General features: G+C 41.5%; 1 protein-coding gene across 1 annotated transcript in view; it reads right to left on the bottom strand.

Moving 5' to 3' along the window:
• Positions 1–14,784, bottom strand: part of IGSF5 (immunoglobulin superfamily member 5) — a 50,822-nt gene that overhangs the window by 24,490 nt on the left and 11,548 nt on the right. The window contains exon 3 of the mRNA XM_052645668.1: positions 8,817–9,116. Within this exon, the coding sequence (XP_052501628.1) occupies positions 8,817–9,116 (300 nt within the window). The remainder of the gene's footprint in view (positions 1–8,816; positions 9,117–14,784) is intronic.

Raw genomic sequence — 14,784 nt, 5'->3', positions numbered from 1 at the left:
AGCCCCTTCTTCTCCACCTTCAATCTTTCCCAGTATCAGGGTCTTTTCTAGTGAGTCAGTTCTTCACATTGGGTGGCCAAAGGATTGGAGTTTTAGCTTCAGCATCAGTCCTTCCAGTGAATATCCAGGACTGATTTCCTTTAGGATGGACTGGTTGGATCTCCTTGCAGTCCAAGGGACTCTCAAGAGTCTTCTCCAACACCACAGTTCAAAAGCACCAATTCTTCAGTGCTCTGCTTTCTTTATAGTCCAACTCTCATATCCATACATGACTACTGGAAAAACCATAGCCTTGACTAGATGGACGTTTGCTGGCAAAGTAATGTCTCTGCTTTTTAATACGCTGTCTAGGTTAACCATAGCTCTCCTTCCTTACTTTAATAATAACTTTTAATTGATATCACAGTATGTATATATATGTACACACATGCATATATATCACAGGTATCTATGTTTAGCATGAGGCTAATTTTTAAATGAACAAGGCTTCCCTGGTGACTCAGTGGTAAAGAATCCACCTGCCAATGCAAGAGATGATGGTTCAATCCCTGGGTCAGGAAGACCCCTGGAGAAGGAAATGGCAACCCACTCCAGTATTCTGGCCTGGAAAATTGAATGGACAGAGGAGCCTGGCCAGCTACAGTCCCCTGGGGTTCTCAAAAGAGTCAGACACTGCTGAGCAACTAAACAACAATTTTTAAATGAGCACATTTACAGTGGGTTGAAAGAGAAACAATAGTCTTATACTGATAAAATGAAAATCATGACATGGAACAGAAAACACAATCTTGGAATGATCTCATCCATTACCCAACCCCTTCATCGTGCAAATAAAACACTCAGGATAAAGCTCCATTAAAGGTTGGCCAAGGGCGCTCAGAGCAGGGAAGCCCCAGAGTCTCAGACTCTTTATTCTGCCACCTTGGGTCTCTAACCTGGAAAATTCCTGCCTGGAAAGTTGCAGCTCAGGTCCTATAAGAATCAGAAACTCTCAGTGGACACCAGTCCCTGATTTGTGTCTTAGCAAAGGGTGTGGGCACAATGAGTCAAGATGGAAAGAAGATTTGCGGGTACAGATGGATATACTATGGGCTTCTCTGGCGGCTCAGGTGATAAAGAATCTGCCTACAAAGGAAGAGACCCAGGTTCGATCCCTGGGTATACTATACCTGTTACTCACAAACAGTGACTAAGTAAGGTTACCTCCAAGATCAATGCCACCTGCCTTCCTCCCTATAGTCCCTCCCATAACTGCCTGCACACAAGGACTGCAAGACTGAATTTACAGTGTGACTTTAATCTCAGCTCCGAGATTGTCCTTTTCCCATCTGTGAAGAAAAGGAAAATAGATCCCAGGTGCTCTCACAGAAGTGCTCAGAGTTTTAAAAGGGCACATAGACTTTCTCAAAACCAGCAGGATGACTGCAAAATTTCACTACCAGAATGTGCAAAATATGCTCCTATGTGGGCCATAAAGGACATGGGAGATCACTGAATCCACAAAATAAAGGAGAACCGTGGCTCACTCTCCTGTCCTGTAGGCTCTGGTGCAGGCACTGGGTGTTTAAAGCCACTTACTTCTCATACCAATAACCACCCTAGATGGTAGGGATTATTATTATTTTCTGTTTCACAGATGAGAAAACTGAGGCTCAGAGAGGTTAAGTCACCTGCCTCATGTCACACTGTGAGTAAGAAGGCAAGCTGGAAATTGAGTCCACACTGTCTGGCATCAAGTCTGTGAAGAGTAGCATCTGATGAGGCTGGGCTGGGAGGCGGGGCCTTAGAAAGTTTCCATTTCAGTAGCTCCTAATCCTGCTTGCTCAGTAATTTGGGAGCTTTTTAAAATAATAATAATAAATGCTGACTTCCAGATTCTACACAGACTGAGACAGAACTCTGGGGTGGGGCCTGAGAATCAGCATAAGTGTTAAAGCTCCCTTAACAAGCAGCCAAGGAGGGGAAATGTGTGTCCTATTCTCTTCCCTGCCCCTCATTTTACCCATAAGAAAACTATGCCACGAAGGCATAGGACTTGCCCAATGTCACACAACTAGTGCCCAAATTCCAACAAAGACGGTCACACCCACCACTCTTGTCTGCTCTCAAAAGGACCACATCCCACAGAACTCAGATCTCACCAGGAATCACCACAGTCTACAAGGCAATCGTGTGTCCTAAAACTATGGCTTCACTTGCACAGTCTACAGCCTGAACACTTGCAAGTTTGTGGAGAAAATGACCCAGGCGGTCAGACAGAGGGGTGAGGGAGCTTGGCCCAAGGCAGGAGTGAGAGGGGCTTTCACCTTCTTGCTGTCTGTACATCTGTGATCTTAAAGTCTGTATTACCTCTATAAAATCAAGAAAATCAATTTAAAAAGACACCAGCATGTGCCTTTCAATATGCTTTTCTTTATAGAATCAATAAGCACTTCATGCAAACTTTTGGCTTAAACTCATCAAGCTTTCTAAGCTGTCAATGTCACTTTCCTCAAGGGCTCAAAAGGATTACCCCCAAAATGAACACAAACTCCTTGCACTTTTAGGAAATGGGTGACAGGACTGATGTTTTTATCTGATTCCTGAGGAAGCCTGAACAAGCACAGCCTCGTGCATTCTCAGCTCTTCATAAATGTGGCTTGGCTTCCAGAAGCCAACTCCCCTAACCCAGGTGGTAACGAGGTCTTCAGCTACTAAAACTTGCATAAAACACACAACACACCACCAGGCACCAGCTGCTCTGGATCTTGATGAATAATTTAGAAACAAATTACCCATCTCCAAAAGAGTCCAATAAAATGGGACTCATTGAAACATACCCATCACGCTCTCCTCTGTGAAGCTGTTGGAACTCCAGATGCCATAATTAAGCCTGCTCACTTCACTGGTCCCGGGCTAAGAAGAATTCAGCTGAAGTAAACCCCATCAAGGGAAAGTGAATGCCCCTTGCCCTTTCCCTACAAAAGACAAACTTTGCAGACAAGCTCATCTCCAGATCCATTTCTACAAGGCATCATCAGTCACACCAGAGCTCTTTGTTGCATTATTGCCTTAATACAGTGTGTGGTTTGAACAGTTTCATTCCATTGGTGCTAACAGAACTTTTTTTTCAATCTTCCCTTTCAAATCCTGGACCATACTTTGTCACATTTAAATTGCCTGAAAGCAAGGGATTTCTGTGTGTTGATTTTATATCCTGCAACTTTATTCATTGATTAGCTCTAGTAATTTTCTGGTGGAGTCTTTAGGGTTTTCTATGTAGAGGATCATGTCATCTGCAAACAGTGAGAGTTTTACTTCTTCTTTTCCAATTTGGATTCCTTCTATTTCTTTTTCTGCTCTGATTGCTGTGGCCAAAACTTCCAGAACTATGTTGAATAGTAGCGGTGAAAGTGGGCACCCGTGTCTTGTTCCTGACTTTAGGGGAAATGCTTTCAATTTTTCACCATTGAGGATAATGTTTGCTGTGGGATTGTCATATATAGCTTTTATTATGTTGAGGTATGTTCCTTCTATTCCTGCTTTCTCGAGAGTTTTTATCATAAATGGATGTTGAATTTTGTCAAAGGCCTTCTCTGCATCTATTGAGATAATCATATGGCTTTAATTTTTCAATTTGTTAATGTGGTGAATTACATTGATTGATTTGCAGATATTGAAGAATCCTTGTATCCCTGGGATAAAGCCCACTTGGTCATGGTGTATGACCTTTTTAATGTTTTGTTGGATTCTGATTGCTAGAATTTTGTTGAGGATTCCTGCATCTATGTTCATCAGTGATATTGGCCTATAGTTTTCTTTTTTTGTGACATCTTTGTCAGGTTTTGGTATTAGGGTGATGGTGGCCTCATAGAATGAGTTTGGAAGTTTACACCATTTCACACCAGTCAGAATGGCTGCGATCCAAAAGTCTGCAAGCAATAAATGCTGGAGAGGATGTGGAGAAAAGGGAACCCTCTTACACAGTTGATGGGAATGCAAACTAGTACAGCCACTATGGAGAACAGTGTGGAGATTCCTTAAAAATTTGCAAGTAGAACTGCCTTATGACCCAGCAATCCAACTGCTGGGCATACACACCAAGGAAACCAGAATTGAAAGAGACACATGTACCCCAATGTTCATTGCAGCACTGTTTATAATAGCCAGGACATGGAAACAACTTAGATGTCCATCAGCCGATGAATGGATAAGAAAGCTGTGGTACATATACACAATGGAGTATTACTCAACCATTAAAAAGAATACATTTGAATCAGTTCTAATGAGATGGATGAAACTGGAGCCGATTATACAGAGTGAAGTAAGCCAGAAAGAAAAACACCAATACAGTATACTAACACATATATATGGAATTTAGAAAGATGGTAATGATAACCCTGTATGCGAGACAGCAAAAGAGACACAGATGTATAGAATGGACTTTTGGACTGTGAGGGAGAGGGTGGGATGATTTGGGAGAATGGCATTGAAACGTGTCTTTATCACTGTGTCACCTAAGACACCCATTACAGAAAAATGACAACTAAAAAATACAGAAAAATGGTAGAATCAGAAAATCATTCTTTTACAGCCACCAAAGAAATAAGTGATTTGGGCAATGACTTATCTATGAATGCAAATATTATTAGGTGAAAGACTGCCAAGAAACAGATATTCACACAGTATTTATAGATTACATATTAATTATAAAAGCTAAAATGTACCTTTCCAATAGAGAAATCTAGGGGATGTTGTTTTAATCAGATGATCAAACTTATTACCAGTAATCAAGAAAACTGGCATCATGTGCCCACATGACATTACTCATAACTTGGCAAAAATATTTGACCATCATCAAGTATGTTGGGAAAACTCAGACAAATCCATATTGAAAGGCTTCTTGCAATAAAGGTCTGGATCCTTCAAAGACGTGTTTATCAGAAAAGACAAAAAAGGTGGGAGGACCACAGGATATTAACGGAGAGCAAAGAAGACATGACAACCAAAGGTACTTGCTCTTTAGCTGGGTACTGGCTTGGGGGGAAGCATCTAGAAAGGACAATGGGAGAAATTTGAATATGAACTGAATATTGTATAATAGTATTGTATCAATATTAAAGTTCCTGACTTCCAAGAACATTGAGGTTAATTAGAATGGCCTTGTTCTTATGATACATATGCTGAGGTATTCAGGGGTAAAGTGTCATAAACCTCCAAGCAAATCTTAAATGGGAAAGAAGGGAAGGAAGGAAGGAAAGAGAGAGAGAGAAAAAGAATTGTAAAAAGAATGAGGGAAGGATGGACAGAAGATAGGGAGGGGGAAGACAAGGAGGGAGGGAGGGAAAGAAAAGCTGAGAGAGAGAAGCAAACATGAGAAGAGGTTCACATCTATTGTGTCTAAGTGAAGATACATTGGTACTCCTTGTACTATTCTTGCAACTTTTCTAAAGGTTTTTAATTGTCCAAACTAGTAAGAAAAGCAAGTTAGGCTTGAATTCTAGCTTCCTCTTCATATGTAGTCTTAGTAGGAAATAAGCTAAATTCTTTGGAGTCTCATAAGCTGAAATAAGTTAACCCTGACTTAAAACCAGGAAAAAAAAAAAACAAACAAAACAAAACACAGATCTCTGTGATCTTTACCATCAAAAAGACAGATATTCACAGAAGCAGGTCAAAGCTCTGGTAGTCCTGAACTCCCATTTCTGTTGGCAATCACCAGTTGGAGCATGCTCTGTGTGGCTGGGGCGTGCTGTCTGATTCCTAACAAGCCCCTACAATCTGTCTCCTACCTGACACGTGTATTCACACATGCTTTCATTTTTGTTGTCTGCATGATCTCTGGGGATGTCTGAGTTGGAGACAAGGGCCAAACATCAAGAGTGTGGGCTTGTGCTGGTACTACACTGGGGATTATTACCTGCAGTGTAAAGTTCAGGATAACAGGATCTAAACACATTAGGCTCTAAATGGCTTTTCACAGGTTCACAGAGACATCATCTGTTGTGCAGTGAATTGTCTCTCCCCAAGCTTCCCAGGTGGCACTAGTGGTAAAAAAAAAAAAAAAAAAAAAAAACCCAGCTGCCAATGCAGGAGACACAAGAGACCTGGTTTCAGTCCCTGGGTCAGGAAGATCCCCTGGAGGAGGGCATGGCAACCCACTCCAGTATTTTCACCTGGAGAATCCCGTGGACAGAGAAGAGAGCTACAGTTCAAAGGGTTGCAAAGAGTTGAAAAGGACTGAAGTGACTTAGCATGCACACATGTAAAATTCATTTGTTAAAGTCCTATCTTCTAGAACCTCAGAATGTGACTTTGTTTGGAAACAATGTTGTTGAAGATGGAATTTAGTTAAGATGAGGTCATACTGGATAGAGTGGCCCCTTATCCAATATGACTGGTGTCTTTATTTTTTAAAAAAGGGAGGGGGTGGAGCTTGGACACAGCCACATATACAGGGAGAACATCATGTGAAGACGAAGGCAGAGATCAGTGTGATGCAGTGTCCATAAGCCAAGGGACACCACAGATGGCCAGCAAACCACCAGAAGCTGTGTTATAGGGAAGAGCCAATTACAGCTCCATTTGGATCTGTTTCTTTGACCTTTCTTCCTGTTGCTTTGGTTCACTGAAAGGACACTGCCCATACAAAGTGGCCTGCCTCAGGAAACCCTGCCCCTATGCCTGAATATTAAACCAAAATGCCTTTATTCAGGCCTCTGTCCACCTGTGGGTGGCAGGATGAAAGAAATAAACACATCCCCTGCCTGAGGATTGCCATTCTAGGAGATATTTGCAAGACTGATGGCTTCTTTACTTTGTTTCCTCACCTCCCCCCATCTCTGTTCTATAAAAGAACCTGGCATCCAGACCCCAATAAAATGGTTATTTTGAGGCATTAGTCTGCCACCTTCTCAGTCAGCTGACTTTCTGAATAAAGTCATATTCCTTGCCTCAATATCTCATCTCTTGGATTTATCCGGCTGTTGTGCAGTGAGCAGAGTGACCTTGGATTCAGTAACAGCTGGGGGAGAGGTCTGGAACAGGCTGGTCCTCAGAAGAAGCCAACCCTGTCCACACCTTGATCTCAGACACCCAGCCTCCAGAGCTTTGAGAGAAACTATGCCTGTTGTTTAAGCACCCAGTCTGAGGTTACACAGCCCCAGGACACTCACACACCTTCCAGGGCTGCTCACAGGGGGAGGGCAGAGTGGACTGGTAAGCAGATTTGACACACACTGGCAAGGCACACCTCTGCCATCTACTATAAACATGGACATGTTCCAAACAATGCTCCCCCATCATCTCATCTTTAGAGCAGGAATATAACAGCATCCGCTCATGAGAAAGCTGTGCAGGTTAATTTGGTTAATATTTGAGAGCCACTTAAACTAGTGTATTTAAAGAGGAGATACATTGTTTGGTATGTATACATATAGCTGATTCACTTAACTGTACAGCAGAAACTAACACAACATTTTAAATCAGTTCAGTTCAGTTCAGTTCAGTCATGTCCGACTCTTTGTGACCCCATGAATCACAGCACGCCAGGCCTCCCTGTCCATCACCAACTCCCGGAGTTCACTCAGACTCACATCCATCGAGTCAGTGATGCCATCCAGCCATCTCATCCTCTGTCATCCCCTTCTGCTCCTGCCCCCAATCCCTCCCAGCATCAGAGTCGTTTCCAATGAGTCAACTCTTCACATGAGGTGGCCAAAGTACACCAATAAAAATTTAAAAAAATAATAAAGTGAAACACTGAGCTGGAAAAAAATAGTCTTTACTTAATAAGTGATATGTAGTGCTGTTTTTTATTTTTATTATTGTTATTATTAATCTTGCTATGGCTGTAACTTTGTTCCAAACTTTGGAAGATCTTAAGTGAGGATGTTTTCATAGTGGGAAGAGTTATGGAACATGGGAGAACTCGTCCAGGCTCTGGGATCCCTCTGTGCCATCAGCATATGACCTCGAACAGAGTGTAGTCCTTCTCTGGGCCTCCTTTCCTTTCACTTTTCCAAAAAGTAGGTGTGAAAACAAACCTCCAGCCCCCACCCTTGTGCTTTCTGAGCTTAAGCAGGCTCAGAGCGGCCCCATGAAGATGTGTAGTCAGAGTCTGGCATTTGCCAAGTACCCTGTTGATGATGGCATCATCAACACTGTGAACATGTACTTGAGCAAACTCTGAGAGAGAGTGAAGGACGGGGAAGCCTGGTGTGCTGCAGTCCATGGGGTCACGGGGTTGCAAAGAGTCTGACATGACTTAGTGACTGAACAACAAGGACCCTACAGCAGATTCCCTTTGGATCTAAATTTTAAACTTATGTCATTTTGTGCATTTTTTTAAAAATACATAGACCTGGTACTTTCAGATAGACTGTGGATTTGCTGTGTAAAAAAATGATCCCTCATAATTCCACTAAGATTGGAAGGAATCCCTGAGAAAATGCACACCCTCCTCAAAAATTAGAAGAATTCCTTTCCTATTGGCACAGGAGATGGGATCAGACAGGAACAACGGGTGAGAGCTAGAGAAAAACACTGAATTCAAGAATTTATATCTGAAAACTTAATGCTGTTTTATAAGCAACTGTCAAGATTCTCAGTGATTTCCATATGTAAGTAGAAAAGAGAGAAACACTTGAAGAGGGAATTAAAACGTGAAATTCAGGGTCAAGAAGCTGACACACGTCCTTTGTCTCCACCACCATCCCTTCCTGAGATCAAAGTCACCATACGATTTTCCTGGGCATCGTTGATTAAGCAGCACAGTACGTAAATGTAAAGCATGCAATAATAATTCACTTTGTATGAAGCAAAAAGTCTTCACTTACCCAAGGGAGGCGGAACCACAGTGAGATTGACAGTTACAGACTCACGGACATCCAGCCCCTTCATCTCAGCCACACAAGTCAGAGTGCCATTGCCCTGCGGTGTCAGAGCAAGGATGCTCACTGCACTTTGAAGGTCCTCAGGCTCCGGAACGGAATAATAGCTTGAATGGCTCACAGGAACCCCTATCTCCCAGGAAAGATCTGGGAGCGTGGTCCAGTTCAGTGCACGGCAAGTCACATTACAAGGCTTATCCTCAATGACTACAAGGCTGCCTTCAGGAATGAGCAACTGCCCCATGACTAAAGGAGAAAAAAGAAATGATCGAGGGAATGATCACGCCTCTCAGGGCCAGATTTTTCCAAAAATGTTCCTTTAGATCACATTGCATGAGCACTGTCTTCCCCAGCCCAAATTGACTGTGTCTGTATCCGGAAACCATAAGTCAGGTTTGATCTGTGTATTTAGTTTACACCTGTCAGGTTCATAGAAGAAGGGGAGGTGGCTCACCAGAAAATATAGATTCCAGAGAAAATGAATAAATAAAAAATCAGGATCCAGGGACTTGGGAAGCATACTTAATTCAAACACTTGTGTTCTCTTTCAACACATAGTTTTCTTCTATTAGTTTTGATTGCATTTCCTCTTTCTGTTCTATTCCATTTATCTAGAATCCCTATTATATGCATATAGAAACCCTGGGATTCATTCTTCACATGGTTATCTATATATATCTCTATTTAATTGTATTCTTTCACCAAATTCTTGGAAAATTTTAGGGGCTTGTCTTTCATCTTCACTGATCATTTATTTTGTTGTTAATTATAACATATCTGTAGCTCACATCTTTCCATGTTTTTTCATTTTTTCACTTAAGGGTTTTTTTAATTGTCTTAAAGCAATCTTTTCTGATTGACTGTTATTACCTTTTGAAAATATCCTTGTTAAATTTCACAGGCAATAAACAATAAGCATTTTCTTTAACTAAAAAGAAATCAGGATCCAGGGAAATATAAATTACATGGGAAAGATGGGATGAATGTGCCCACCACAGAGGGCTACAGGATCACTGCAGCAGAGTTGCAAACTTGTTCTGGGCTGCCCTAAGAACCAATGCAAAAAGGGAAAGACTCTTTACATTCTTTTCATTGTAGAGAGAACACTTCTCAGAGTTTCATGATGGAAGCAAGTCTCTCCTGGCCTTTCTTTGATCAATCAGATTCATTTTTCTTTATTTTGGGACAACACATTTAAAAATATAATTTCCTATGATATTGCCTTAAAATATTTTTCTAGGTACAAATTAGATACAAATCTAATCTAATCATAGAAATAACTACCTTAAATCCTGTATCAAAATATACTAGATCAGTTATTTTAAAGTTTTTAGTAAAGACTCCCTTGCATATGCCAGGGCTCACACTGCAAATAACCCATCTGAAAATAGCACTTGTATGTGCTACTATTACTAAAATAACCTGAGAATTGGCCCCGGAAAAGACACAGCCTTAGTGAATTACATAGACATTGAAATATTCAAATTAAAATTTCCTAAAACTCCCTCTCACATTTTATAATGGAAAAAACACTGGACTAAGAATCAAAGAATCTGTTCTGGATCCTGACTTTCCCACAAAATTGTCATCACCTTGGGCAGATCACTGAAATTCTCAGGCTCTCTTTTTACTACCTGGTGAGCAAGAGGCTTTAACTTAGATCAGTGGTTCCCAAACATTTTGGTTTTAATACCTTTCATACTCTTAAAAATGGCTGAGGATGCCAAAGACCTTTGGTTTAAGTGGGGTCTATCTATATTTCCCATATTTGAAATTAGAATTAAATATTTGCTTATTTTCAAACACATATTTTAAAATAACATTAGTAACCCATTTCACTTTTGTGCATTGGAGAAGGAAATGGCAACCCACTCCAGTACTCTTGCCTGGAAAATCCCATGGACGGAGGAGCCTGGTAGACTGCAGTCCATGGGGTCGCTAAGAGTCAGACACGACTGAGCAACTTCACTTTCACTTTTCACTTTCATGCATTGGAGAAGGAAATGGCAACCCACTTGCCTGGAGAATCCCAGGGACGGTGGAGCCCGGTGGGCTGCCATCTATAGGGTCGCATAGAGTCGGACACGACTGAAGCGACTTAGCAGCAGCAGCAGCAACCCATTACTTCCCAGATGGCTCAGAAGATAAAGAATCTGCCTGCAATGCAGAAGGCTCCAGACTTGATCACTGGGCCAGGAAGATCCCCTAGCAACCCATTACTTCCCAGATGGCTCAGAAGATAAAGAATCTGCCTGCAATGCAGAAGGCTCCAGACTTGATCACTGGGGTCAGGAAGATCCCCTGGAGTAGGGAATGGCTAACCACTCTAGTATTCTTGCCTGGAGAATTCCATGGACAGAGGAGTGTAGTGGACTATAGTCCAAGGGATCACAAATAGACACAACTGAGCAACTAACACTTTTGCTGGTTAATATGGATTAACATATTTTTATGAAAATAAATTTAACCTAAATAAATTTAGTAAGAAAAATGACACTGTTTTCTATTTATGCAAATCTCTTTAGCACCATGTGGCTGCCTTCAATCTGTCGCCATATATTGCTTTCTTGGATTATATAAAGAGAATATGAAAATCTAACTTCACACAGATATATGGTTGGAGTGGTAAGGAGGCTTTTCAGATAATCATGGCTATTCTTTAATACTACACCAAAACTTGACAGTAGTGTTTTCTTAAAGTTTATTTACACTGTGGAGGGCTTCCCTGGTGGCTCAGCTGGTAAAGAATCTGCCTGCAATGCGGGAGACCTGGGTTCAATCCCTGGGTTGGGAAGATCCCCTGGAGAAAGGAATGGCTACTCACTCCAGTATTTTGACCTGGAGAATTCCATGGACAGAGGAACCTGGCTGGCTACGGTCTATGGGGTTGCAAAAAGTCATACACAAATGAGCAACTTTCACACACACTGTAAACTGAAACCACACAAATAAACTTTTATTCCAATACATTAGAATTCATTGCTCTATCTGGCACCTTGAATGGATCTTTTATCCTTGCATGATTTTGTATCATACATCAGCCACTTGGAAAATGCCAGTCTACTCAATTATGCAGACCTTCCCAGTGTTCAGTGGGAAACTCCCTGTACACTCATGACAACGTACGAGAAAGGCAATAACATCTTAATATGACTATGGAAACATGTATTCTCATAAACCATCCTGAGAGAACCTGGGAAGACGCTGGGGAGTTTCCAGACTAGACTGAACAGAATCAGCTCTGAAAGCCCTTCTTACTCTGAAATGTTAGATTTCCCATTAGTTCTTTCTTGAATAGTGTCTTAAAGTAAGTGAAGCACATTAGCTATCTCAAGGATTTCCGTAAATATAGTGAGAGAGGAATGGATTTGCCCCTCTGCAGGCTGCAGGGGTTTGTGCTTCTTCTTTCCATTTCATTCATTGCTTCATGATGGAGGTGTTTAAGAAGACAAGAGCTGAGGAGGAATACTACTGCTTTAGTGGCCTTGTACCCCAGTCTTAGTGGCCCTCAAAACACCTGAGGTCTAGATTTCAGCATGTGATTAATTGGTGGACTGGGCAGTAAATAGAAAAACTCAACCTGAAGCATTTTCTTTCTCAGTATGTATATGTGATCCACTTTTTCCCACTCACGGACTTTCACAAAGGTCATCCAGCGGTGTGAAAAACACTTTTCACAAGGTGATAGCTAGAACATCCACATAGATTTTGGATGACTCAACAGGCAGTTATGTAAGAGCTCTTTATTTTTCTTGTAGATACATGGGAAGGGGAAAAAAAAACACGCTTTTGAAGTGAACTGAATGAAGTACCATTCAGATCATTACAATCAGGGTAAATGGACGCAATTCTGTCTCAATCTGTGGGTTCCTTCCACGTGATCTTGGGGAAGACTGTAACTTCCCTAGATGCTTGTTCTTCCATCTGTGTTAAAAACCAAAAGCTACAGTAATTATCAACATAAAAAAATGCATGTTTGGAGTATTCAGGCAACTTTATAGATTCATAGCTTCAGGCAAGATGCTATAAAACCACATGGATTTAAGAATCTGATATGCCATAAGCATAGCAATAATAAGTCATGCCTTTGACCCTGTTTCCTTGATCCAGAGGTATTTCTCCATTTTGCCTGTTTTCTACAGACTTTCAAAGCACATCTCATATGGCACCTGCTCCCTGGAGCCAACCTAGAATACTTCCTGGAGTATTCTCTCACCTCCTTTCACAGTTTGAACCTGACCTTGTCTCCCTCTCATTGCACTGGCCAGCATCTACATTGCACCACTGCTGTTTACACCCTTGCATTATCCACTTTGTTGTTGTTGTTGTTGTTGTTGTTGTTGTTGTTCAGTCACTCTCTCGTGTCTGACTCTTTGTGACCTCATGGACTGCCGCACACCAGGCTTCCCTGTCCTTCACCATCTCCTGGAGCTTGCTCAAACTCATGTCCACTGAGTCAGTGATTCCATCTAACCATCTCATCCTCTGCCAACCCCCTTCTCCTCCTGCCTTCAGTCTTCCCCACCATCAGGGTCTTTTCTAATGAGTCGGCTCTTCGTATCAGGTGGCCAAAGTACTGGGGCTTCAGCTTCAGCATCAACTCTTTTTAAAAAAATATTTATTTGGCTGTGTTGGGTCTTAGTTGCTGCACACAGGATCTTTGTTGCAGCCTGCAGGATCTTTCATGTGGCACACAGATTCTGTAGTTGTGGCAGGCAGACTTAGCTGCTCCGTGGCACGAGGGATTTTAGTTCCCTGACCAGGGATCAAACCCGAGTCCTCTCCTTCACAAGGTGGATTCTTAACCACTGGGCCACCAGGGAAGTCCCTATCCACTCTTCTCGAATTCTTAAGGATACGATTGTGTCTTATTGCACTTACCATTGAGTCTTTCTTAAACGCCTAATGCAATGGGATGCCCCTATTGGGAACACAATAAGTAATAGCAAATGACTACATGGAGATTGCTATGAATCAGGTGCTGACCTAAAGGCTTTTATATAGACCTACTCTTTTGATCTCACAACTGCCCTGTGATGAGGAAACTACGGCACAAGGTCACTAAGTAATATATTCAAGGTCACACAGTTAGCGATAAAGCTGGACTTTGACCCGGCAGCCAGGCTCCCACGCCTCTGCTGTTAACCCCCAGACCTCTCTGGCCCCCAGCTTCATATGCAGTAAATTGAAACAGACAGAGCATGGGAGTCTTCAAACCCCCCTCAGCCAGTTTTTCATCTGATCCTCAGAGTAAACCTGTGATGTGAGCAGGGGAGCCTTATCCCCACTTTAAAGATAAAGAAATTGAGCCATTCCAGGAGTCACCAAGGTGGGATGGAAACAAAACCAGAACTCATATCTTTGATTCCTTGTCCTGTGTTCTTTCCTTTACACCACAAATTATTAGAGTAACAGTTTCATTGTGCAAACTAAGCCAATAATCCAGGTAGCCTCACATGATCACTTCTTTAGAGAATATCATTGTGCCCTTAATTAAACCACACGAAATCAAAGACATAAAAATAAAGATAAAACAATTTGGCTAAATTTAAAAATAAGCAAGTAGAAATAGGTAGACCTGTATCTCCACCAAACATTATCAAACTTGATTTGACAGCAGTGCAGATACAGACCAAATCATTGGAAATTTCTCCTAAACTAACAAATAAATACATATAAGAAAAATTTCAAAGCCACAATGTAGTCTGTTAAATGAGATGCTGCCAAAGAAATTAGAAACTGTAAAAGCTCCAATACATCTATAAATATTACAGTTACATTTTCAAGGAATGCAAAATGATTAAACTTTGATATATTCTGAATCCTTGTAAAGTATCCTTTTATTTTGTTCACTATGTAGCATAATCTTCAGCACCTCAAAATTACCTTTGATGCCACAACTTCCCTATAATGA

This window comes from Budorcas taxicolor, chromosome 1 (assembly GCF_023091745.1).
Source record: "Budorcas taxicolor isolate Tak-1 chromosome 1, Takin1.1, whole genome shotgun sequence".
NCBI classification, from domain to species: Eukaryota; Metazoa; Chordata; class Mammalia; order Artiodactyla; family Bovidae; genus Budorcas; species Budorcas taxicolor.
This window is presented reverse-complemented; position numbering and strand designations above follow the sequence as displayed.